Source organism: Anolis sagrei, chromosome 3 (genome assembly GCF_037176765.1).
Source record: "Anolis sagrei isolate rAnoSag1 chromosome 3, rAnoSag1.mat, whole genome shotgun sequence".
Lineage (NCBI taxonomy): Eukaryota > Metazoa > Chordata > Lepidosauria > Squamata > Dactyloidae > Anolis > Anolis sagrei.
The window spans coordinates 98,202,585-98,230,037 of record NC_090023.1 but is presented as its reverse complement, the minus strand read 5'-3'; the positions used below and the strand labels follow the sequence as shown (position 1 = coordinate 98,230,037).

At 38.6% G+C, this 27,453-nt stretch overlaps 1 protein-coding gene across 1 annotated transcript in view; it reads right to left on the bottom strand.

Moving 5' to 3' along the window:
• Positions 1–6,298: 6,298 nt before the first annotated feature.
• Positions 6,299–27,453, bottom strand: part of ZBED1 (zinc finger BED-type containing 1) — a 177,633-nt gene continuing 156,478 nt past the window's right edge. The window contains exon 8 of the mRNA XM_067466817.1: positions 6,299–6,759. Within this exon, the coding sequence (XP_067322918.1) occupies positions 6,571–6,759 (189 nt within the window). The 3' untranslated portion in view covers positions 6,299–6,570. The remainder of the gene's footprint in view (positions 6,760–27,453) is intronic.

The window sequence follows — 27,453 nt, the reverse complement described above, 5'->3', positions numbered from 1 at the left end:
GTTTTCCTTGTATTTCCTTGTATTAATTATGTTATTTGGAAACTGCTGAGTCCCCTCTGGGAGATAGAGCGGTATATAACTAAAGTTTTGTTGTTGTCTTGAGTTGGCTTTACTTTGACAGGCAATTATAGTCCCTTGCTTTCAGTGCTGTTGAGCGGCAAGTCTCCCCATGAGAGCTATGTTTAATCATCTGAGACCGGGAGTGCATCTGCACCGGAGAATTAATGGAGTTTGAAACCACATTAACTGCTATAGAATCATGGTAATTGTAGCATTGCTGCTGTCAAACTCAGGGAAGGTCAAACCAAGTTGCCACCAAAGAAGGTTGGGATCAAACAAGGGCCCCTACACCAAAAGATCTACTAACCTACAGAGGTAGGAATAAGCAGGAAATGGTAGAATATGTTATCTATTGTTAGAAGCCCAGTTACACTTGATATTATTAGTCAACTAAGACCTTTGTGTTGGCATTTAAAAATGATGTTGTGCATGAGGGTATGGATTTGGAAGATGGTATGTGGAAGAGCTGGGGGTGGTGATGGCCGACAGGGAGCTCTGGTGAGGGCTGTTCCATGAAGTCAAAAAGAGTCGGAAGTGACTAAACAAATCAACAACAAAAAATGTGAAAAGGTGGCCCCTTGAGATTTCACTGTGAACAAACAGAAAAGATGGACAAGGAAGGCTCCTAATTGGGATAACAGTGAAAATTGCTTTCCCCATTTATCATCACTATGATCTACTTAACCACTCCCAAACTACAAGGATTCTATAGCATTGAGCTATGGTAGTTATTATGGTAGCAAACTGCTAACTGTCTGCAGTGTAGACACAGCCCTAGATCCTGAATAAACAGCCATGCTTGATTGGTTACCAGAATGTAACCTAAAGATAGAAATCTCATAGCCTTCCAATCCAAACTCCCAACATTTCTCACCCATAGTTATGCTGGCAAGGGCTGCTGGGAATTGCAGCCCAACATCTCAAGTAAACAAACACATAGAAGTCCACACATTTTCTATCCCTGGTATAGAGCATCAGTGCTCTAGAACTTTGTAATGAAAAGTGAAGCCCTACAGAAAGCAAACGTTCATGTGTTCCCATGATCTGGATGCTTCTATTTTAAAATTAAATTTCCTAAACGCTAGAATGGTCTGTTCAAAATGCAAGGGTTTTTGAAGAAAAACAAATGGGTACCATTAAAAGTCAGTTTGGGTTGCTGTGGGTTTTCCAAGCTGTATGGCCATGTTCCAGAAGCATTCTCTCCTGACATTTCACCCACATGTATGGCAAGCATCTTCAGAGGTTGAGGGGGCTGTTGCAAACTAGGCAAGTGAGATTGTTACATACAGTGGTTTTCCAAGGCATCTGTTTTGATACACCCAAGAATCTGTTGGAATAACTATTTTTTTTAAAAGAAAACCAACCTGGAAAATGAAATGTTTTCATTTCTCTGTAGTTAACGCATGCCTTTTGAGCATATGGCATCCAAAAAGCCTTCGAGAAAAACTTTTCTGTGAACATAAAGCAATCACACTCTAATTTTCTTCTGTCAGTGCCAGGCCGCCTTTTTCCTTTCCTTTATAACACTGCATATAATCAGGCATATGCAAATAACCAACAGCCGCCTCGGCCTCCAGAGCCTGTCTCTCCCTTTGCCAGCCTTTCTCATCAAAGTTGTGTTCTCACTCTCTCTGCTAACCTTTTGTGGCAACAGTGTACTCTCAATCTCCTGACTTTGTTAGCATGCAAGTGTTGTTTTCATTTGCAAACACGAGCCATAGAGCTAACATTGCTCAAAAGCAAGGGGAAGAGAAAATATAGGAGCAAATTCTTCCGTATGATCTCTTTACTATCTTCTTTCACACTTAAAGGAAGGCTACTTCTGCCTTGAGAATCAATGGGGATCTAGTTTCACCCCTCTATTTATCCAAATATCCCCAAATGTTCAAAACTTCAAAATAGTCTAACATACACAAGGATTGTGAGAGCCTTCCTACCTAGACCTATATGTGAACCAAAGGGAAGGTACATTATTAGATCACATTTTAGTTCATAAAGTTATGCTCTTTTAAAACCTTATATTGAAGACTGTAATTCTATTATTGTATATACATGCTTTGGTCAGGCCTCATCTGGAATACTGTGTCCACTTCTGGGCATCACAAATCAAGAAGGATATTGCCAAGCTGCATATAGCCAGAGGAGGACGACGAAAATGGTCAAAGATCTGGAAGCCAAGCTCTAAGGGTGTGTTTATCTTGGTGAAAAGAAGGCTAAGAGGGAACACAATAGTCTTGTTTAAATATTTGAAAGGATGTCAAATCCAAAAGAGAGCCAATTTGTTTCTTTTCAGTTCCAGAGACTAAGATATGGAGCAATTGATACAAATTATAGAAAAATAAGATTCTATCCAAACATTCCTGATGGAAAATGTTGTTTGACAATTGAGTATATCATCTCAGATGTGGTGGAGTCTCTGTCTTTGGAAGTTTTTACCAGAGACTAGATGAATATTGGTCAGCAGTACTTTGGCTATTTCTATATGGGCAGTGGGTTGAACTGGATGGCCTATGTGGTCTCTTCCAACTCTATAATTCTATGCAAGTGACTTTTATGGATGTCCTTTATTATGCATTGGAGAGAATGGTGTTCCCTCCCTCCCTCCCCTGCAGTCGAAGCCCCACAACTTACAGAAAGTTCCCAAACCTGCCTCACAGTCATTCATGCTTCATGGCAAACAGGCAGTATCACAGAAACACCTGGTTACATCCTCACAACAAGAGAGTATCAGTACTGAGATCTGCTGAAGTCTTCCAGGGGTCTCAGTGCTGCATAACACCAGATACTTCTCCAATCCTACCTGCTTGCTGTGAAGCATGTAATGATCATCTGATACAGCTTCAGGGGCTATCAGTTGAAGGAGGGTATATGACTCCACAGAGTATAGGCCCACATATGGCTATCTATGCTACACTGATTATTCATTCTAATAATGCCAGTAGCTTTCAAAAATGGATTGAGAAAAATCATCCTTAATTATCTAAAACTTTCCTAATTGCAGTAATTTATAATTTACCCATTCACATTGGCTTATTGTGATTGGGGCTGTTGTCCAAAACATCCAGAAGGCGACAGACCATGGAAAGCTGCACTAGACAGAAAGGAGAAAGGTTCAAGGACTGCCTAGTATCATGGGTGTTTCCAAGTATGAAGTTCCAGTTTGGCTGAAAATTAATGGTGGAAAGCACGCAAAGATTTCATAGAAAAGATGGATTTTATGAGACCGTTTAAAGACAGGCAGAGAGGGGATCAACATAAGAGATAGCCCTAGAGAACGGGCAAGGGATTTTTTTGAAAAGAAAAGTAAAACAATGGAGTGTTTCTGAAAAAAAAAAAAAGACCTGAAGACACAAAGTATTGCAGGAAAAAAAGGCAGAAAGCAAGGCCCCATGAGGCTAACAAATGTTAGGTTGTGCTGAATACAAAATATTTTGTCCTATGTAGATGGAGGCAAAACAGATACCTCCAGTCAATTATGAGATACCAGTTGGATTATAGCCTTGGTGTGTTGACTTATTCATGGCACATTCCCATAATTTCCAAAGTGCACACCATTCATCACAACATAGAACAAGGTGGGAACCTGGGAGGACATAAAGGTGTCTTCTCTATTCTCTCTATAGTTTAATCCATTAGGTTGTCTGACACATCAGAAGAAATACTGCAGGAAAAGATAACATACTTACGGGAAGCCTGTCCATCTCTGTTGGGGGTGATGTAACCAACAAATATGGCCCAAATGAACTTCTAGGAATGGAGGGATGTAAAACCCCATTGAAAAAGTAGGGTAATTTCAATCTCTATTTTTTTCTGGAGTAAATATTACTCAAAACAAAATGTTGCCATAAAGTAAGCAAGGAGGCACATCCAGAGAGCTGAAAAAAATATTTCATGTAGTTCTATCCAAATTGTCTGCCAGAGAGCAAATAGCTTATGGCACGTAGAACACAAGAGAAACAAAGAATTCAAATATGTGATGGTCTAACTACAGATGACCACCCTTTCTTTCTTCCAGATTTACCTTGGAGCATCTCCTTATTATCTCTTTTCAAAGATACATCCAGATTACTTATAAGCAGAGTTACAGGTCAGTTGGTTACTTACTAAATATAAACAGGGTACATTTATGAAGTGTTGCTTACATGAGAATGACTCAACCAGAAAAACAGAACAGTAGAGTTGCTGGCCCAACTGTCATGATGCTAGCAGCTCAGCATGTTAAATCTGAACGAATTATTTCCAGCAGGCACCAGCCAGCAACATAGTGGTTGTCTCTGGGGCCTTTGCAGCAATCATACTTGCCACAGTGCAACTATATTTATCCTGGCAAAGCAGGGGAAGTGTGCCAATACAATCTAATTTCCAATAACTTTCACAGCTATCCAAGTACATTTTGGCCAGGAAATCTACACATATCACAGCCAGATGTAGCCCAACTCGAATCTGGGCAACTGAGTCATTTCTCTGATGAAGCTTTAGTGAGTTGGTGACAGAAATTAAACGACATTTTCACAAAAAACACCTGCTTTGGCCTGAATAGCATGCCTGTTCAATTTTTTGAATGACACATAAAAAAAACCCTAACAAAACAAATATCACACATATTAACATCAAGGAATAGGAAAGAAGAAATGTGGGGGAGAAAACACCAAGCCTAGATTTTTCTGTAATGTTCTCTATACATTTTCTATAACCTGGGAAGGGGGAAGAGCTTGACAGACATACTTCAACGTAGGGTTTTCTGTATAGAAAGCGCACACTAGATCCAACCTTTCCTTGAGGAATTCGCTCTTTGTTACAGAGGAGGTTACATCTTCTTCCATATCTGATGTGATACTGACAATTATCACCTCCCCAGCTGATGCCATTTGTAAAAACACATTAAAATCAAGTGTAGTTTGACCCTGAGCAATATATTTCCAATTCTCAGTATCCCCCACCAGCCTCCAGTGCCCTACTTTCTTTGGTCTCTGAGCTGTAACTGCCAGTTCTAAAGAAGACATTTGAGTGCGAGCCAGCCTCAATCTAAAGTATGTTGCTGGAATGTCACCTTTCTAAACCATACAGCTTAAAATTCAGCTGCATTAAAACATTGTGCATGTGTGTGTTCCAAAGCCACAATCTCCAGTTCTCCCGCCATTTGTCCTACTTTTGGGGTTTGTCAGCAGTTTGTCTGTCTCTCTGTCTGCAAAAAAATCAAACCTATATTCATGTTGTGTACTCCAACGAATACAATGTACTATATAGGGAATAACCAAGAGCTAAACAGTAATGACATCATGATCTTCTTGTACAAACCCAGCTCAAAGGTGGAACACAGTCTACTCTCTTCCTCTCTTTTTGCATTACCCCAATCCTTTCCATAAAGTTGATATATGGACACCTAAATCAGCAGCCCTGAGGAGTTTGTTGACAAGTATAGCTCTAAAACACAGGTGTAATACACACAAGATCCTATAGAAAATCCTGTAAGAAAGAATTCTACCCCTTGAAGGTACTTTTCCTAGAATTTTGCTTGTGTTTTCTAAAATCACTGGAAAAGTAATGCAACTTAAAAAAAATACAAGACACATTTTGGAGAACATAGTTATATTAACATGGATTACTTTCTTTAAAACAGTACCATATTATTAAAGTCTGAACTTGTGTATCACCTGTAGGTGAGTAGAGCAACAGAATACATCAAGAAAATAGCTGGCTTTTAATGCATTTTTTGACTTGAGAAACATTTTATCTCATAGATGCTGGCATTTATAAACAGATAAACAACACTGGAATGAGGATTTTGTTTTTACTATTACATACTGCTTATAAAGTAGTTAATATGGCCTGAATATAAAGAACTAGGTAACAGGTTCCATGAGTCCAAGTGAGGTTTGGGTTTGTCTTTCCCAGCTGTGATATGGCGTGGTGAATTTACCATTCAAAAGGATATTTTTCTGGATATGCTCGGAACTAAAATCTCAGAAATACTTGGGACATTTTACTTTTTGGGTGAGGAATTCTGGAGATTGCAGTCCCTAAAAATTAACATTTCCTTTGGATCCTGGCAGTAAACATTGTTTGTTGTTCTTAAACCTTTTCACAGGGATAAAGTTGCTTACATGGAAAGGGGCTCCACTTTCTTCTAGATGGTGGAACTCAGACTAAATGTCTAGAGCCTTGACAGTTTGGACAAGTTTATGCCACAAAGGCCTGCCTTTTCTATTCCTATTAAAGAAAACCCTTTAACTGTACATACCGTTAAAGATCTTTTTTAATCACAGACTGAAACATCATGGTTACAAAATGGATGGTTAAATTCAAAACCACCATGCACACAATTCTAGCTGGGAATAGTTTGCCCATCACCACCATCCACTTTCAATCAGGTAGCTCAGGCAAAGTTCACATTTGCCCATGTGACTGAACAGTGAATCCCGGAATATGAGTGATGCTGCTGCTCAGCAGAGGCGAGTGAGACATGTTGTATTCGCACAGCAAGCTGTGGTGGCTATTTTTTCAAGACTTCTATGGCACCAGATCAGGAATCCCAACAAGTCTGCAGCTTTCTGTCCAGAGTCTTTTTTGCAGCTCTTCGTCATAGGAAACATCAGCAGATTTTGTCCTTTGCTCATTGTAAAGATAGCAGCCGCCAACTCCTTCTAGCTCTGGTGAAACTGCTGCATAGATTGACGTAGATGCACCCTCTTCTGGTGTCTGTGGATAAGAGAGAAAACAAAAAAAGGAGTTGTGGAATGAAAATACTGAGAACAAAGCACTAACTGGTCATTGATAAATGGAGGGGATAATAGAGAAGTCTCATTTTGTAATGATCCTAGAGAAGGTCAAAAGTCCATAACATTTTTGATTCAGTCAATATGGAAAGCTGGAAGGTGGAGGTAGGAGAGAAAGAAACAGATAGTCAGGAAGAGAGATAGAGCGTGATAGTGTTTCACACCTTGAGTGTTGCTAAATGGACCTAAGAGTTCATTCTTTTTAGTTCTTATGGAATGCATCACTTGAGCAGAACAGTCCCAGAGAACCTTAAGAGCCTATCCTTACTTTATAAAGGCAACCTATTAAACACGGCTGTTCACAGCCATCTCATCACCATAAACAGCAGACGTTGTAGTGAATTGGCATATCATTTTTCTGTAAAACAACACTTTGGGATTGGGGAGAACACACCAATGTGTCTTACCTTAAAATGTTGAGTGTGGCCTTTTGGTTAAAAGTGGACATGAAAATGAATAGAACTAATATTTCTGGGAAAGGAATTTGGAATGCAGGCTTATTATTTGCTGTCTCATATTTGGTCAAAATGTATTTTCAATTAGTGTTTTATATAACTGGCAAATCACATCTTCCTTGGCATAGATTTAATGAATTCCTGAAAGCAACCAACAGTCCTGAAATCTCTAGTGTAATTACTCATTTTACCAGGATGAAAAATTCTTTGATCTGCCATAAGCAGATGAAGGTGTAGGCTGTATGTAAAATGCATTCCCCGTTCAGTAACTCTGTACAAGACATAAACCATGACAACTCTGCTGACAGCAAATGAAGATTCTTAGGTTTAATCCAGCACAGGAAGGTAAACTAGAGGATTTAATTTGACACACAAAACTGTAATCAAAGCAATGTGCTGTCAGAGAGAAAACTAGTATATGTCAGACATAAAACTAAAGTAATGATTTGTATATATAGCATGCAATTTGTCATACGTTTAACAGATTATGTTACAATATGTATTTCTGAAACATTCTTAGGTTAGAACTTCATATGACTCAGCAAAGAGTAGTAATTCCACATGCTAACTATGATACAGGTGACCCAAGACTTACCATAGAATCATTGCAACTCCTCCTTAAAGTAGTTCTCAGCCTGGTAGGAGAGGGAATCACAGAAAGATCTGTCTTTGTAGTCTGACGTGAAATTATTTCTTCTGGGGCCCTTCTGAGAAATCAGTGAGTGATGGAATCATTTCACACCAGACTAAGGGAACAGAGTCAGATCCTTCTTCCGTCTCACCAGAAAGCTGATGTCAGCTCCTATCTCATAACATCTGGATGACCTTTTCTATCCTAAGTAAATATGAAGGGGTGCTTAGGTGGTCTTTTTACAACTGTGACAGCCTACATTGGCTTTAAAGTCTAAAACAAATGAAGAACCTTCATCATGTAACTGGTGCTGGGTCAGATATATGTGGCTTGTAATCCACAAGAAATACTGATTGATGCAAACTGGGATGGAATTAACAGCCATTAAGATCTGAGTAAAACCTATATAAACAAGCTAAGAGGATTTGGAAGAATTTGATAAAAAAAACCCCATATTATTCTTTTAAAAATATCCAAAACAATATAATCAACTACAATAAGAAAGCTTTCATGACCTCCTCCCCAATTATGATGCTTCTATTTGAATGTTTTAAAAATTGTACATCTTAAGGATGCAAAACAAAAATCTAATTTATACATAAACGTAGGAGATATATCAGTCCCCATAGCTGAATTTTTCCCTGATGTGTATGGGACACGCTTTCCAAGCACAACCCAAGATATGGCAGGTGCTTACATGCTTCCAATTCCCATTTCAGTGCGAACTAATTACACATGCCTGTCTAACTGATAGCCTTTTCCCAAATCCAGCAACGGAAAGGGGCCAATGGAAAAAGGAATCGCTATAGTAACTGGGGCAGGATGAGAAAAAAAATCAGTATCACAGAAAGCTATGAAAATCTTTAAACAGGCTCCTTGAAGACTAAGAACTACAGAGAAGCTACTGGGTATATACAATTCAGAGTTAGAAAATAAAGTTATTTTCAAAATTATTATATTTTAATATTATCCATGTTAACTATTTATTTTTCTAAGATATTCATTAAGTCATACATTTCATGTACATGGCAAACACTAAAACATCTCAACTCATTTAATAAAGATTTAATAAAGAAGCCATTGTACGAATACACTGATAATAGAAACAAGATTACAAAATCTTACCTCGACAAAGAAAATAATAGTATGACTCTGCACGCTATCCTTCTTTCGAAACAGAAATACCATAATTTCTAATATGATTTTTCTCAACTGTATTTGTAAAGGTCTTGTTCTTATGTGCCTGACTTCACTCCTAAGTTGTGTGTCCATTCCCATTTTTTCTTTCCTTCACTCTGAGCTTCCTGTTTTGTCACCTAGTTCATTTTCCTTTAAAATCCTCCTCATCTAAGGTCTGACTGTGAGACACAAGCTCTAACAGAAATTGAACAATCATGTCCTCCATAAAAAGTTTTTATCACACCCTATAATTAATGTCAAAGTTACTTGCATTGCTCATGTAGAGAAGGTTATTCAATATCAACCTTTAAAGAAAAATCCATTATGAACGACTCAAGATGCCTAAAATGCTTTCCTGTGAGGAGCCTTTCTTTGCAGAAATCATAAATTGTACTAATTCATGAAAATGTATTGCTACTGGCCAAAGCAAATTTGCCTGCCCACTGAAATAGAAAATGAAGTGAGCACACACACACGTTTTAGACAGTTCACAATTGGCAGGGCTCATTGTTTTTACTTTTTTATACTAAAGCACCATGTACATGGCATTAAATAAATAAATGAAGTCATTGAAATAAATACTGAATGGGAGAAGAGTCAGCAAATATCTCTATCTTGCAACCCTATTTACTGGAATATTATTAAGTAACATCCCATTTGTAATTAAGTCACATTGAAGGGCAACCTGAAGAGTTTTTGCCACGAGTATAATCTCATAATTGAGTCAAATAATGCTTTCTGGTTGAAATCTTTGCAAAAAGCAATTTATGAAGACAAGTACTATATTATCTCAATACGATGGTGCAAATAAAACAGTGGTCCATGGGAAACCTTCTCTCAAAAAACCATCTTGTTTCTCCATTAATATTTTAGTCTATTAAATAGGTCTCTAATTTCACTAGGATATATCTGCCACACAATTTGAAAATCACATTCAAGAGACTAATAGGTCTTTAATTTACTGGGTCTGTTCTAGACTCACCTTTGTAAATCAAAATGACAATTGCCAATTACAACTCCTTGGGAAATACTACTAGTACATAACTGGTTGTTACCAAAGATGCAAGCAGGGACACACACCCATTTATTTTGATTTTAAAATGTTTACTGATATGCCATTGGAAACAGGGAGCCTTCCCTCTAAGTCTCAACCTGTGGGTTCCCAAATGTATTGGCCTTCAACTCCCAGAAATCCTAACAGCTGGTCAACTCATTGGAATTTCTGAGAGTTGTAGACCAAAACACCTGTGGATCCACAGGTTGAGAACCACTGCTCTAAGTGCAGCAATATGTTTGACAATAGCCTCTGGAGTTCATAGTGGCCAAGGCTGATGGTTAGACAAATATCCTAGGCTCAGATCTGATGATGAACAGGCTTTATGAAACAGTTTGCAGAAGGGATATTTCCATTTGTACACCTAAAATAGATATGCTTTGAAGTGAGCTGGACTTATGACTGTAATGTATCAGCATTCAAAATTTTGTTCTATCTTTAGCTTAGCTCTGCCTCTCCTTCTTTTATTAAAGACTCAAATAGTTTGCCCAAACCATTATGGGAGGGGGGAGGTACCAATGTGGGACTAGGGAGACAGAGATGCCTTAAATGATATTTTATGTGTTTTGTTTAGGTTCTTCTTTAAGAATCTGCATTCTGAACTATAGCATGGTTTAGAAGAGGTTTTAGGATGTATTGATAGTTGCAAAGTATAAAATAATGAAGGATCTGGGACTGTGAATAAGGAATAATTACCTTCTAAATTGTTCCATACACATGACTGCTACTAATCCTAACTACTTTTACAACTTATTTTACTTGCCATCTGTTCCTTAGAGAGAAGGATCTGCTGGCAACTGCAACATGGGGGAGTGAAGTTTCTGTTTGAAGAATCAGGCTAGGAGAGGTTAGTTTGTTAAGTATTCTTAACTAAGTAGCTGATATAGAATAGTGGTCAATGTTTTTAAAGGACTGAAAGTATTTGCAGAAAGCATTTTTCTCCCAATAAGCTACAAATGTATAATTCCTAAAACATAGTGGAATGGAATTTGCAAGAGAGCTAATAAATAATGCAGATTTGCTTTTAAAAAAAATCTTCCCTCTGTGGTACATTGTTAAGAACTGTAAAGCAGCAGAACATGCTGTAGATGTGAAGTGCTGCATATTAAAAAGGTGTCTTAGCTATATGCGTACGAAAGGAAGTACTACATTTGTAAATGGCACAGTACAATTGAGACATGCAATCAAGCTCTCCTGTCCAACCATCCACTCAGCCAGTCAACTAGCTATGCCTGCTTTCAGAATGCTCCATTTTATTCCTCTTTTCCCAATTTTTCAGTTCACCCCTTCTAAAGGTAAAGGTAAAGGTTTCCCCTTGACATTACGTCTAGTTGTGTCTGACTCTGGGGGGTGGTGCTCATCTCCATTTCTAAGCTGAAGAACCTTGTTTGCCATTTGTTCCACAGAGAGAAGGATCTGTTGGCAACTGGAACATGGGAGGGTGATGTTTCTGTTTGTCTGTAGATGCCTCCAAGTAATGTTACCTTCCTGTCAGAGCGGTACCTATTGATTTACACATTTTTGCATGTTTTTGAACTGCTAGGTTGGCAGAAACTGGGGATAACCATGAGAGCTCACCTCACTCCCCAGAGTTGAACAGCTGGCCTTTTGGTCAGCAAGTTCAGCAGCTCAGCAGTTTAACCTGCTACACCACTGGGGGACTGAGGGTTTGAGAAAGATGTTATGTTACTCTGTTTTTTTTAAAAAAAACACATGCAAAAAACTGTATTGTTGGAATCCAAGACTATTATTTTGGCATAAGCTTTCATGAATTTCAGAGTCCAGTTCATCAGTGGATCCATGTGTGAAAACATATTTCAGAATAAACTGGTTAGAGATAATGCTTTCAAAGAAGACCAATGATTTTGGGGAAGGAGTCTGTTACTCCTTAAATGGATGTTGAGCCTTATAGTAACAGTAATAAATAATATTGTTTTCACAAACAACATTGCATCGTGACAGAGTGACTGAGAAGGTAATGTTTAGGCTGGATGCTGTCTATCTTGAATGAAGTAAAATATTTAGACCCATTTCAATCTGGCTTCAGGCCTGGACACAAAACATGGTATAAATGATGTGGAATAAATAAATATTCACTCAGTTTTTGTAATTGTAAATACTGCTTTATTATCATTTGTGTTGAGTGAAATGGCATCTAGGCCAACTATTCTGAACCTTTCCAAGCCCTCCCCCCTGCTAGCCTTTAAAGCCAAAAAATATTATTAAGCAAGCTGAGACAATCAGGAATTAACATGGGCAGTATAATCAGCATCTCTGAAAATAAAACTTAAAATAACTGTTTGTATTTCATTAATCGTGCATTATCCTTAATGAATGAATGAAATATGGCTGACCTCTCAATTCTTAAATCTCAGTTCACTAAGAGGATTACAATTGTTTGTGCACTTTGTAGAGCCTTAGGCTTGGAACACAGATGGAGAACAAGAAAATTAAGTTAATTTTTATTAACTTAAACTGAGAGACAAATTATTTTAATTATTCCCCTTTCTAAACCTTGTTGCATAATTTCAATTAACAGGTCAGCTGTAGTTTTAAAAACAGCACAACCCAGGAAGAAAAGAAGGTCGTAAGAAATCTGGGAAGGGAGATAAAATATTAAACAACAAGATAAGAATGACACAATTCCCCATTATGTTCCCATAAAGAGTACAGAGATTAGGAGAGAATCTGTTATCTTCTTTAACTAGAATAGGATTTGCAACCAGGGGCTGAAATCTGGTGAGAAGGATTCTGAAAATGGCTCTTCAAAATAAGTCCTTCAAAGGCCATTACACACTGCTCCCAGATTTGAGATTTCAGGGACCTCAGATGGCTCTTTCCTTATTCTCCTTCTGTTTGCAGGTCAAGACTTTCCTATTCCATTGAGCCTTTAGATATTTACTTCTTATATTGTGTAATGCCATTTTGCTGGTTTTCAGTATTGTGTTCTAATAAAATTTACATGAGTTTCACTCTGTATGGTTTTTTAAAACGTAATATATATTGTCCGGAATACTCACAGCAACCCAAAATATGTTGTGTTTCTGCAAGTTTTTAATCCATGTTTGTGTGTGTGTTGACTTATGACCATCTCATAGTCTACAGAAGGGGTTATCAAACCTTTCCAGCCATGGAGCCTGTGATGAATTGCCTACCTTTAGGCCAGAATAAGCTCAGGAATTGGGCCCAGTTTTGTTTTTTTTGCAGCCATTTTTGTATGGTGCTTGGGGGCAGCCATCTTAGGTTAGTCATTTCCTAGTGGAGGCGGAGCTTAGAAGCAGCCTGGGGGAAAATGTGGAGAACCCTTGTGATTGGCTGGGGAGAAAGTGGGCGGAGCTTGGTTGAAGTGTTCAAAAAAAAAGAGCTTAGAGGAGAGGGTTGTTTTGAATTCTGACAGGCAGTCAGGTTCTTGGTGTTGAAGAAGTTAGTCAGAGTCTGGTGTTTGAAGGAGAGAGTTAGGAAAAGGAGAGAGGAGGTTAGTGGAGCCAAAGAAGATAGAGAGTTCAGAGAGCTATTAGTGAAGAATAGCTGGTATAGTGATTACAAACAGATCCCAGAAAAAGGACTGTTTTTAAGTAAAAGGATTCTAGTTTCCTGAGGGAGTTAAGAGTTTTATTGGAAACCAAGTATTGAACTGATTTAAAGAAACTAAATAAGCATCATCTCATTCATGCAACCGCAACGCTTAAGGAACAAACTTCTTTGATTCTTGTTAACAAACATTTGCCTCAGTGTGCCTCTTTGTGAAGAAGTATCCATTACAAGTTAGGGAGACAGAGTTTCCAGATTGGTGGCAGCAACTACTTAGAAGAATCTCAATAATATCCACCTCAGTGTTCTGCGCCCTGAGTTCAAATTCAGCACAATCCAGCTTACTTCCAATACACTGGACAAAGAATATCTAAAACCCCTTTTAGTCTTTGGTGGTAGCCTGATTCAATAGTACAAGCTCCTAAGAATATCATTAATAGGTGGCAGCGGCCTGAAAGTTGTTTTGCCTTTATCAAATCCAAGTTGATTGCCCAAGGTCATTGCATATGTTGGTGGCCAGCATTCTGGACTGTTAGTACCAAACAAAAGCTTTCTTTACAGAGCGCTTTTTGAAGCAAAAGTTTCTTGTGGAGCCCCAATAAATGTTTATATATTATATTATGTATTTATTGTAAAATAAATACAATATATAAAATGAAGAACAATTTTAACCAATATAAAATAGGCAAAGAGCAGAGGGCTGCTAGAGGGGTGCGGCCAGGAGGGCAAGGGTAGGTGTCTGGGGGAGTGGGAGGGAGAGCTTGTTGGGGCAGGCCTCGGATGGCTTCTCTTTGGGGTCCAGCTGAGGGGGGAAGTGCTTGGCGCTAACCTATGTGGCACCACGGGGAGAGGGTCCCAGGGAGTGAAGAGGAGAACAGCAAAGAGCTCCAGTGTGCCTCGCAGAGCCACAAGGGCTCTGTGGAGCACACTTTGAGAACCACTTGTCTACAGCACTTAGTCTCCTATCCAAATATCAACCAGAGATTATTCTGCCTAGCTTCCAAAGATAGACAGAATTTGTTCAAGATGCTTAGGATAAGTGATTTTAATGCACTTTATCCTATCCTTTAGTGAAACTCACCCCATTGCTTGTGCCATCTGAAATCCCCCACCAGTTGCACTGCCCTACTCATCCATCTTCACCCAGGGTTTCTATACTTTATAATTTTATTCCTTGTAACGGACCCTGCCCGCTATGCTCACCTTACTATTTTATTTTCATTTCCTTTGTATTAATTTGTTGCTTATTTTTATTTTTTTTTTCTCTAATCTTTATTGGTATTTTGTTGGAATATATACATACATACATACATACATAAAGCATAAGACACAAAACACGTGAGAGAAAAGGTAGGGTTAAGTAAGGGTAGAAGACGAACGGTCTTCTGGGGCGGTAGAATGGGGGGAGGTGGTGAAGTGTTGGGGGGGGGGCGGGGTGTAGAGGGGGTGTGACAGGGAAGTGGCAACACAGGGGGGGGGAACTGAAGGGGGGGGGGTTCTTCCCGTCAGTCTTCCACGAGATCTTCTTCTCCTGTTGTTTTCCTTTTTCAACGCCAACGTCATTTTTTTTTTTATAATTACTTTCTTCATATGCTGGACAAGTCGATTTGTAAAGGAAGCTCTTGGATTTAATATAATCTTTAAAGCCTGACCAGTTTGTATATTTATTTGTTCCCTTTAATCTCTGCGAGAGACTATCCATTTGGATAATATCCAGTACTTTCAAACACCATTCTTCTATATTCGGAATTTCTTTTAGCTTCCACACTTTTGCTAGGAGCATTCTTGCCGCTGTGCTTAATAGAAAGATTACTTTTTCTTGATTTTTATCTAGTTTTATATTAGTGATTCCTAATAAGTATGTTTCTGGAGCTTTGGGGAATTTAACTTTTATAATTCTTTGTGTTGCTTTATGTATCTCTTTCCAGTATTTTTTCACCACTTTACATGACTACCATTGATGGGAAAAGGTTCCCTTTTCTTTCCCGCATTTCCAACATAGGCTTGAGCCATTTTTATTAAATTTTGCATTTTTATCGGGCGTAAAATACCAGCGAAAAAACATCTTAAACCAATTTTCCTTTAGATCGCTGGCTTCTGTGTATTTTATTTTGGTCGTCCAAATCTCTTCCCATTGTTTTGTATAAATACTGTGTCCTATATCTCGAGCCCATTTCACCTGGCAATTTTTAATTTGTTCTTCTTCGGTGGCCCATGTAAGCAATTGCTGGTAAATAATTTTGATTAATTTTCTATTCTTTTTCATTACTATATCCCATAGCCTTTGATCTTGGCTGAAACCACATTTTTTATCTTCTTTATACTCTTGGTAAATTTGATGATAGTTTAACCATGAGATTTTCCTGTTTAACTGTTTTACATCATCTAAAGATTTTAATGTTAAACTCCCTCCCTCCCCCTTGTCATTTTTCTTTAATAATTGTTGATAAGTTAGCCAATTTTTTTCCTCTAATTCCCTTTTGTGTTTCACTTCTGTTGGGGAGATCCATAGTGGTGTTCTTGTATACAATCTGGGTTTATATTTTTCCCAAGTTCTGATTAGGGCAGCTCTTATGTATTGGTCGCTAAAAGCTTTTTCCACTTTTCTCTTGTTATACCATAGGTATCCATGCCAGCCGGCACGGATATCATGTCCCTCCAGTGCTAACAAAGGCCTGTTCTCCAGAGTTGCCCGTTCTTTTATTGCTACCAGATTACATGCTTCATAATACCTTTTGAAGTCCGGTAGACCCAGGCCTCCCCTTTTTTTATCATCTGATAAGATTTTTAGGCTTATCCTCGGTTTGCGGTCTTTCCAGATAAATTTGGTCACATCAGAATTCCACTTTTTAAATAGGTGGTCGTTTCTTAGCACGGGTAAATTTTGGAAGAGGAACAAGAGTTGGGGTAGTATCGTCATCTTGATTATAGCAATTCATCCTAGTAATGAGATATTTTGGTGTTTCCATCTATTCAAGTCTTTTTGTATTTTTCCCCATAGTAATTCATAGTTATTTTTGACAAGATTTATATTATTTTTTGTTAAGTTAACCCCTAAGTATTTCACTTTATTTTCAATTTTGATGCCTGAGATTTCTTGTAACTTAAGTTTCGATTTTTGATCCATGTTTTTCACCAATAATTTTGTTTTTTGTTTATTTAATTTAAAGCCCGCCAATTCACCAAAGTTTTCTATCTTCTTCAGCCAATCCTTTATATTGTTTACTGGGTCCTCTGTTATGCAGACTACATCGTCCGCATAAACTCTCAGCTTAAAATGGTAATTGCCAATTTTCAGCCCTTTTAGTGTTTCGCCTTCATTTATAGTCCTGATCAATGTCTCCATTACTAAGACAAATAGTAGCGGAGACAAGGGGCATCCTTGCCGCATGCCTTGTGAAAGCTTTATAATTTTTTCTCCTTCTTCTCCATTAATTATAAGTGTGGCCTCCTGGTTTGTGTAAATTGTCTCCACTGCGTTTTGGAAGTGAAATCCCATATCTAATTCCCTCACTAATAATTTTAAATAGTTCCAATTGATTCTATCAAAAGCCTTTTCTGCATCAATAAACATCAGGGCTAATTGTTTTTCATTGTGCCTTTCGTAATACTCAATTGCATCGATAATTATTCTGATATTTTCCTTAATCTGCCTGTTTGGAAGAAATCCGGCCTGGTCTATGGAAATCCAATTTTTTAGAAAATTTTTCAGTCTTTCCGCCATTATTATTGCAAATATTTTGTAATCGGTGTTTAGCAGCGATATGGGTCTATAGCTTTTAACTTCTGTTGGGTCAGTTCCTTCTTTGTAGATCAGAGTTATATTGGTTTTTTTCCCAGGATTTTGGTATTATTTTGTTTTCTAATATGTTGTTTAATATGTCTTTCAGGAGTTGGGCTAGTTCATTTTTTAATACTTTATAGAAGATGGCGGAATATCCGTCTGGGCCCGGCGATTTATTGGGTTTTAATTTATGGATAGCTTCATCAATTTCATGTGGGGTAATAGTACCATTTAGGATTTTCCTTTGTGATTCTGTTAGTTTGGGTATTTTTAAATTACCCAGATATCTTGAAATATCTGCTGTCGGGATACTTCTTTTTTTGCATAGGTCTTTATAGAATAGAAAAAATTGTTCTGCTATGTCCTGACTTTCGGTATATACTTTCCCATTCGCTTTGATTTTTGTGATCACTCGTTTCTGTTTGCGTTTCTTAATTTTATTAGCTAACCACTTTCCGATCTTATTAGCGTTCTGGAAATTATTCACTTTGATATATTTCATTTGTTTTTCTATATTCTCTGTTTGCAATAGTTCCATTTGTTTTCTGAGTATTTTAGATGTATGTATTAATTTTTTATTTTTTGGGTTTCTTTTTAATAAATCTTCATTTTTATTTAGTTTTCCCATTATTTCGTCAAATTCTTTGTTTTTCATCTTTCTCCTAACAATCTCTTGTTGTATAAGGTACCCTCTCATAACGACCTTCATTGCTTCCCACTGTGTAACTATTGATGTTTCTTCCCCTTTATTTAAGTCTAAATATTCTGTTAATAAATTTTTATTCCTTTCAATATCTGTTTCCTTTTTCAACAGATTTTTATTTAGCCTCCATTGGTATGGGGGGTCCGATCCTTTTATTACCAACTCTAAGGCACAATGGTCCAAAAAGACCCTTGGTAATATCTCCATTTTTTTTATTTTAGTATTTAACAAATTAGTGGCCCAGGCCATATCGATCCGTGACCACGAATCGTGCCTTCCAGAGTAGAAGGTATAATTTCTTGATACACTATTGTGGTGTCTCCATACATCCTTTAATTGCAGTTTTTCTAATTGTAATATAAACTTTTTTGGTAATAAACCAGTTTTATTGTTATCTTTAGTTGCCTTTTGTTTATTTTGAAATTTATCTAAAGTGCTATCCACTACGCCATTAAAGTCCCCAATGAGGATCAGGTCTTCATATTCAACCTTATTTATCTCCATTACCAACTCTTTTATAAATTTTATTTTTGGCCCGTTAGGGCAATAAATATTACGCAATAGGATCTTTTTGTTCTTTATTTCGATTAGGATACCTATGTATCTTCCTTGTGTGTCCTTGAACATTTGTTTGGGATTTAACCATTCTTTGGCATAAACTGCCACGCCTCTTTTCTTCTGACTGTAAGATGCCTGAAAGATCTTTCCTAATTTGTCTTGGGTCAGATGTTTTGCGTGTCTGTCAATTATATGAGTCTCTTGGAGCGTTACTAAATCATATCTTTTTTGGTTTAAGTAGTTGAAGAATTTTTTTTCTCTTACTTGGAGAATTTAAACCGTTAATATTATTAGAATATATTTTAATGCTTCTTCTATTCATTGTTGCTTTCAGGCATCTCCCATTGGAGTATTTCTTGTGGCACCACTAGTTGATAGTTCTCCGGGGAAAACTCTCAGCCTTTTTAAGTCTCTTTCATTTTCTTCTTCTTGTGAATCTCTTGGCCATTTATTTGAGCTTTTTTCCTCCTTCTCTTCTTCATCTTCTGTTTCCTCTTCGGTCTTTGACTCCTTATTGTTTCCATTAGGTTTTCCTTTTCTCATGTTGTCGTGAAACTTCCTTTGTGTTGGTTCAGCTACTCTTTCTTTGATGTGGTCATTGTAGAAGGCCTTAGCGCTTTCCTCTGAGTTAAGCCAATATCTTTTATCATTCAGAGTGACCGTTATTCCATCAGTTTTTTCCCATCTAAATTTTATTTTCTTTCTGGTTAATTCTTTTGTAAGGAAGGAAAATTTTCTTCTTCTCGCCAGAATTTGTTGTGGGACTTCTTTCATGATTATTACCTTTTGGTCCTTGAAGAATATTGATTTTTTTGCATTTTCTCTTAGAATTTCGTCCCTAGTACTCTTCCTACAGAAACTTATAACAACATCTTGAGGGGTTTTATGCTTTCTGGCATATCCTGTTGGGACCCTATATGCTCTGTCCACATCTTGTCCAATTACCTCCGTACTTACGTCCAATAGCTCTGCTAATAAATCAATCATATTCTGTTTCACATTTTCGTCTTTAACTTCTTGTAAATTCCGAATTCTTAGTAGATATTCCGATTCTCTATATTCTAACCTTTCGGTTTGTTCGTTTATCTTTTGTGTGAGAGATTCCAATTTGTTCATTCTGGATTCTGTTTTTCCTTGAGTTTTGATTATTTTCTGATTTTCTTTCTTAACTTTGTCTACATCTTCTTTTAACTTACCAATTTCTTCCTTCAGTTCTTTTTTCATATTTTGAATTTCCGTTTGCAATTCCTTGTGTTGCTCATCATGTTTTTCTGAGAGCTTCTTAATCTCTGCTAGTATGTTGCAGAGCACTGAGTCTTCCGTCGGGGGATCCTTCTTTGTCTGGACTTCAATTTGCAAATCCTGTTTACAAAGGGAGTCCCTTCTTGCTTGTCCTTTAAATGCTTGTGGGTTTTTCCCTTTTGCACTTTGTGATGCTATCTTTATTGTGGTTTACTTGCCTCGTTATTTTTGTTTACTATTTTGCCAGTCTATATCTTTAGTTATGTTTAGGAGAAATTGTTATGTTTAGGAGAATTTGTGTAATTCTTTCCCCCCCTTTTTAAATTTTATTTTATAATTATTATTTGTTTATTTATTATTTAATTTCTCCCTTACTTTTTACGCTGATTTCTTTCGGCTGTCTTTTCCTGTGTCTCTCTTTCTTTACCTGCTATGCTTCTTCCCTTGCGTCCTTCACCTTTACCGCTTTATCACTTTGTCACTTTTCCGCTTTTCCACTTTGCCGCTTCGTCGTTTTATCATTCCGCTGCTTTGCCTTTTTGCCGATGCCTGCTTTTCTCCTTTCTTACTTTCCTTTTCCTTCTTTTCCTTCTTTCGGTTTCCTGCTTCCCTTTTGCCTTTCTATTCCATTCTTTCTATTCTCTTCTCGCGAGATTGGAGTTCAACCCTTGCTCTCGCGTGAAGTTGTTCACTCTCGCGAGATCTCGTGGGGCTTCGGAGGATTCGAGAGTCTCGCGTCCTCTCGCGTGGTTCTTCGCCACGCGGCACGGCCTTCCTCTCCTAATCTTTGGGATGCGCGGGGGAGGGCAGGGTGGATGTTATCCTGCCTGCCAACGTTGCCGCCAAGCTCTCCAAGGACGTCTTTCTTAGAGATAAGGCGCCAATACCATGTCTCCACTAAGCCTTGGCTTTTTTCCAGTGCGTCTTCAAGGTCAGTGTTTTGTACTTTTTGTGGGCTCTTTAGGGCGGGAGTGGGGTAGGTAGGGGGGGAGTATTCTCCTTTGTCTTTTAAAGGCTTTTATTTATTTTATTTTTTTCACATTTGCCTTGTATATCTCGACCACTCTTCGTTATATTTTAATGTGACGAGAAGTTTTATATTATGCAAACAGCCCGCTATACCTATTCCCTCCAATCATCCAATGCTCAACCCCTTTAAGGGCCGATCCTTGGATATGGAGGGTCTCTCGGTTCTGCTGTCCCTTTCGGGGAGGGAGCGTTCCGCTCTACCCAGCTGTTGTAATTTAGTTGTGATTTTTCCTTCTCTCCGTTCGTTCTCTCTCTCCTCTCTCCTCTTTCTTTTCCACTTTCTGCCCCCCTTCCTTCTTCTACCCCACTTCTTTCAGCTTTCTTCCTCTCCTTTCCCTTCTATTTTATACTTTCCTTTTTTGGATTTGCTCACCTTAATCGCCTTGGTCAGACCTTCGTCTTCAAAGCTCCGGTTGTCGTATGCTTTGGCTTTGATCCTTTGCCAGCCTTGCTAGCCTTGGCTAGGTGCTTATATCCTTTATTCTAGTTGGCTATGTTCCCAGGAAGACTGTTCGCTTTGTATTATTTTGCAATGATTCTTGGGTTAATTCTTCTCTTTTCAATGAGTTGGTGGTCGATGGGGAATTGAGGGCTGAAAGCCTTCTACCATGGAGTGGTGTCCTCCCTGGCGTGCCTGTTGCCGGGCGTCTTTGGATGTCCCCTTGAGGGGGGCACCTCTCAGACGCCGTCGGCCAGCAGCACTTTAGGGATTAGCTCCTACGACCTCCGACCATCGACAGGAGAGGGGTACTATCCCCCTGACTTACCAAAACCTGGTTGTGCTGAGCTCTCTATCTGGAGAGTCTCAGGACACGTTCACCATCTTTCGGCCACCAACCGGAAGTCCCGTTGCTTGCTTATTTTTATTTGATGTTATTATTTGCTGTGTATTGGATTTTGATTTGTTGTAATTGCTGGGCTTGGCCTCATGTTAGCTGCCCCGAGTCCCCTCTGAGGAGATGGTGGCGGGGTATAAATAAATATATTATTATTATTATTATTATTATTATTATTATTAATTGCTTGCAAATCACCTGGAGTCCCATTATTTAGAAATGAAAATAATCATCATAATAACACAGCAATAGTTTCCCACTATTAAAAATATGGGTCCTGTAGTAGGGCAACTAGAAATTGCCCATCCTGTCTAAAAGTTGCTCCCCCACCCCTGGCACACACATACTTCGAAGGCAAATTCTGTGAATAGTTGCCAAAGTCTAGTATGTACTTGCTTCAAGCCTTTGACAGCCTCATTTTTGCCTGGCAATTGGTTGTGAAGCATCTGAGGGAGCTTAACTTGCTATCAGCTGCTCCACTGTGGTTTGCAGGTGAAGTGCTAAGCTCCACCAACTATTGAAAGTGCTGGGCTCCACAGGAGGGCTTCAGTGTCCTTACTTTGAAACCTCACGTGGCCACTTAATTAAAAGAAAGAACATGAGAGCCTCTTTCTGTATCTGAGGTCTCTGCTAGCAACACTGCTGTAATTACTACTGTTGTGGTTGCTTCATACACCCATACAATATCCATTATAATTTCTTTTATCTGGGTTGCTGGTGCATGGAAGTGTCTTTCTGACGAATCAATGATAATTGCATCTAATGAGCAGCAGCTCTGTTTTGAGTTTTAAAAAATTGGTACTAATACACAAATAATTATCTGAGCCTTGAAGCAAACTAGTCCTTTTTAATTAAAATTCATGCTGCTAAAGAGATACAAAATGATGTTATGATTGCAATTTTAAAGCTCTTTCTTTAGCAAAAGTAACAGATATGCTAATGTTTAGGTTACTTTGTCCAGTTTTCAAAAAACTCTATCAGACGTGATCTACTTTCCTCCCACCTCCAATAATGTCATGCCACAATCTCAATGTAGCATCACTGTTTTGCTAGTTTCTAATCGCAACCATTGCCATTATCATACACACAGACATGCACACAAACACAGGGCATAACAATCCCGATTCCACAAATTGCTATTTCATCAATTGCCTTTTGAAACTGCATAGCTAAATTGTTGTTATCACCAGGAACAGTGAAAGTACATTTCTATATAAAGCCATACTGCTCATTATAGCTGTTTAATTCATTGATTTTATGCAAGTCTGTGGTGGTTTCCATACACACTACATCTCTGTTTGCATAAGCACAGACCAGCATGTTTACCCAGAGGCAGGCCCGTAGCCAGGATTTCGATTCGGGGGGGGGGGAGTTTTTTTTTCAGGAGGGTTCTTTGGGGGGGGCTGAGTTTTTTTCAGGAGGGTTCTTTGGGGGGGGCTGAGTTTCGGGGGGGGGGGTCTGAGTGAAAGAGGGTCTACCCTAGCAAACCTTTTGTATCATTACCCCAATACCCCCATGCATATGGGATATATTGAGTATGGTGATCAGATCATGATATGAATAAACAGAACAGTTTAAATAATGCACCAGTAAGGCCTTTTCGCGAACCATCATGAGAATTTGGGGGGGGGGGGGGGGCTGAAGCCCCTCAAGCCCCCCCCCCCCCCCCGGCTACATGCCTGCCCAGAGGTAGATCACACTGTTTTCAGTGGGCTTTACTAAAATGTAACTCAATTGTTGGTTTACTCAAACATGAGTATATATTTCACCAGTCTGCATTTAGAGAAGCCTTACAATGCAATCCCTGGACACATCTATTCAGAATTAAGTGTCACTGAGCTAAACTGGTTTTGGTTCTAGGTAAATGAATACAGGAATGTAGCCTCAAATATTTTGTAAAGGCTTCCTCTATTACCTTAAAACATAGGAATCAGAGGCAGCACTTTTATTTAATACCATGCTCACTTTTAGATTTATCATTTAACCATCTGTCACTTTTTAAAAACATTCACCCTTGGGAAAAGTTCTATATAATCCATATAGATAATTAGACTGGGTGGCCCTTGGGGTCTCAACCAACTGATATATGATACTTGAAACTATACATTGTTATATAGCATTATGTTTGCAGTCAATAGTTCTATGAAAGATATTATACTATCCCTGTGGAATCTTTGAACATGACAATCACATATGTTTGTAAGAACATAATCATCCACTCTTTTGTTTCCTATGACCAAAATGTAACTAGAGTAAAGTCACTAAAATTATAGCAAATAGGTAGTAACTAATGAGTCCCATTCATTTCAACGCATATGAAATTAAAGTTAAATTTGGTCCCAGTACCTCAGTTTTTTTTCTGGAATTTTAAACCACAACTTCATTTATCTACATAGAACCCCTCCAATTATTTTGGATTTTGTGTGTGTGTCAGGAGCGACTTGAAAAACTGCAAGTAGCTTCTGGAGTGAGAGAATTGGCTGTCTGCAAGGATGTTGCCCAGGGGACGTCCTGATGTTTTGATGTTTTTACCATCCTTGTGGGAGGCTTCTCTCATGTCCCTGGATGGGAAGCTGGAGCTGATGGAGGAAGCTCAACCTGCTCTTCCCGGATTCGAATCTCCAACCTGTCGGCCTTCAATCCTGCCAGCACAAGGGTTTAACCCATTGCACCATTGGATTACAATCCCAATGTTTCTGAACATTGCCATGATAGCTGGGGTGGATGACAGCTAAAGGACACATGGTTAGTGAAGACTATTATAGAGTATAACCAATAGGAGCTACAGAACATCTACAAGTTTCCTTCACTTCAAAGAGAATGTGTGTGTATGTGGACATGTAAGATAGTTAATTGCTTGTCAGCTATGTCATGGCTCTTGCCTTCTCTTTTGATTTGGAAGTGTATTAACTACAGGATAATTTCAAGGATTCTTGTCTACTGCTTGCATTGTACTGACAATGACAAATAACAGGCAGAATGAGGAAATTTTTGTAACATGCCAGCTTTCTCAAAGTACTGTCATTCTTCAGCATAAGAACTGCATGCATGGTGAGCTTATCGCTTTTTGTAATAAACAACGCCTCCAAATATTCATTTCTAGGACTGACAGAATGGCTACCCTACAGGGAGGTAGGGTGGGATATGATGATGATGATGATGATGATGATGATGATGATGATTATTATTATTATTATTATTATTTCTATACAGGCAGTCCCTGAGTTACAAACATCTGATTTACAAATGACTCATAGTTTAAAATGGGGGTGAATCAACAGAAATCTACCCCTTGGAAGGGAAATGTACTCCTGGAAGAGTCATCATGGGGAAAAGCTGTCTCTACTGAAGCTTTTTCACCAATCCTTGTTTCCATGAGCCATTTTTTTTTCAAAATCCAATCATCACAGGGTCAGAAAGTGGGGTAAAATCTTCTGAACAGGGGCACAGACAGCAAAACAAAAACCAAATGGGTGTTAAACCTCCTTATGCTAGCCAAACCTTGTATATATCTTATTAGTAACTTGGGGACTACTTGTATAGGACTATAGACTACAAATAGTTAGGTTTGTGGCTGCTGGTAAAAAAATACACTGGCTCTTCTTGAAGTTAGGTCTCTGGAAATGTAACAACAAATTGGCTGAATTTCAAAGGGCAAATAAATCTGGGAGAAGAGAAAATATTAAGAAGGCAACCAAAGGGGATATAGAGACAGTAGTAGTAAAGAAGTGGGAAACCTTTTAGGGACATAATGGGATAATGGGTGGTAGACTGGCAAAGGAAAGATGGAGCAGGCAGCTGTCAAAGAACCAAATGAGGAATTAGGAGGGACTACCAATCATGCAAATAGGGGTGTCTCTGCACTGCTAATTTTCCAAGACTTTTTGCTCCTAGGCATTTTTAGTCTGCCTCCTTCTTTATATAAGGATTTTCCCTGGACTCAAGCTGCTGGAAAATATAAATCTGCAATGCAGTGGTTCTTTATTAGAGTGATGCCATCCCTTTATCTAATTCCTGGGAGATTGGAAAAGTCAAGAATCTCAAAGTATTATTCACAGACAAACATTACCATTTGCAACACGTGTGAGGAAAGATGAACAAGGCACACTGCTGACAACAGAGAGGCTGTGAGAGATTGGTGAACTGCATCCAAATGCAGGTTAGTTTAAGAGACGTCTGTTTTGGTCCAATGGACCGCTTATTTCCTGTCAGTTCAAATATGCACTATGATTCTGCAGACTCGTTGCTTATCCATTTTAGCATGGGTTTACTTCAGGGGGCAAATGTATAGATCAGTAGTTCTGCAAAAGTGGTAATAGATCACAGATACTACAAGAAATCAGTGCCCAGGACCAGCGAGATGCCAGGAGGCTTTTCAAAAGCAGTGCTCAGGACACTGAGCTCTTTTGCAAAGGAGAGTATGAAAGCTTCGTATTGTTCAGAATGCAGCAGCCAGGTTACTCACAAGAACGCCCATGAAATGCCATATAACACCAGTGCTGCAACATTTACATTGGCTTCCAACTGAGTACCATGGCCTGTATAAGATGCTAGTTCTGGCCTTTAAAACTCTTTACGGCCAGGGTCCATCGTACCTTAGGGACCGCCTCTCTTTCTCCCATCATTGGAGGTCGCAACGACCAGCCCAACGTGACTTACTCCATATACCGGGTCCTAGAGAAGTGCACTTGGAAAGGACCAGATGCAGGGCTTTTTCTATTTCTGCCCCTACCTTGTGGAATTCCTTGCCGCCCTACATGAGAGCCATGAGTGACTTAGGGCCTTTTACTCTCGCACTTAAGACCTGGCTTTTTACTAGAGCATTCGATCTCTGTTAATTTTTAATTTTTGTATATATGTATTTCATCTTTTATAATTTAGCTGTAAATCGCCTAGAGCATTCTCGGATGGAGGGCGATTAATAAGTTATTAAATGATGATGATGATGATGAGCATGCAAATGCCGACTGAACAGACTATAATAAAATACACATTTCAGAAAGCACCATGGAAACTATACAATTTAATTGGTTGCAGGGCCTTCATATTAGAACCCAACTATCTGACTTATTCCCATTGACTTTGGCATTATGTCGGCAGTAAGCTTTTGCAGTGATGTAGCACACTGTGAGCTGTCTGTCACATCTCTTGTTTTTTTTTTTTTTAAAGCTTCCTATATTTCTTCCTGACCTAGCCAATTCTTGAAAGAGCAGGAGGTCATTTAGAAACTATTTCATTATGTATTGGTTCTTTTTAGTCATTCAGCTTACATCAGAGCTGGGTAAACAGATGGTACTCTGAGTGTTGCTGAACTCCAATTCACATCAACCCTAGTCAGCCCAGCATGTTATGAGTCAAGAATCGAATAGAATCACAGTTGGAAGAGACTACAAAGGCCATTCCAGTAGTAGTACTTCAATAACTAGAAGGATGTTCTCCACTCCTGTCCTAGATTTTATGAATCTGTCTCATAAATAACATTTGTCCTCTTTGATCAGCATTTGGGAAAAAAATACTTTGCTTGTTGGGAGATTCTGGAAGCTGTACTTAAATGAAACTTCTTTAAGTTCTGCTCTCTCTTACCATCAACTTTCTAAAGTTTTCAGAAGAGATTT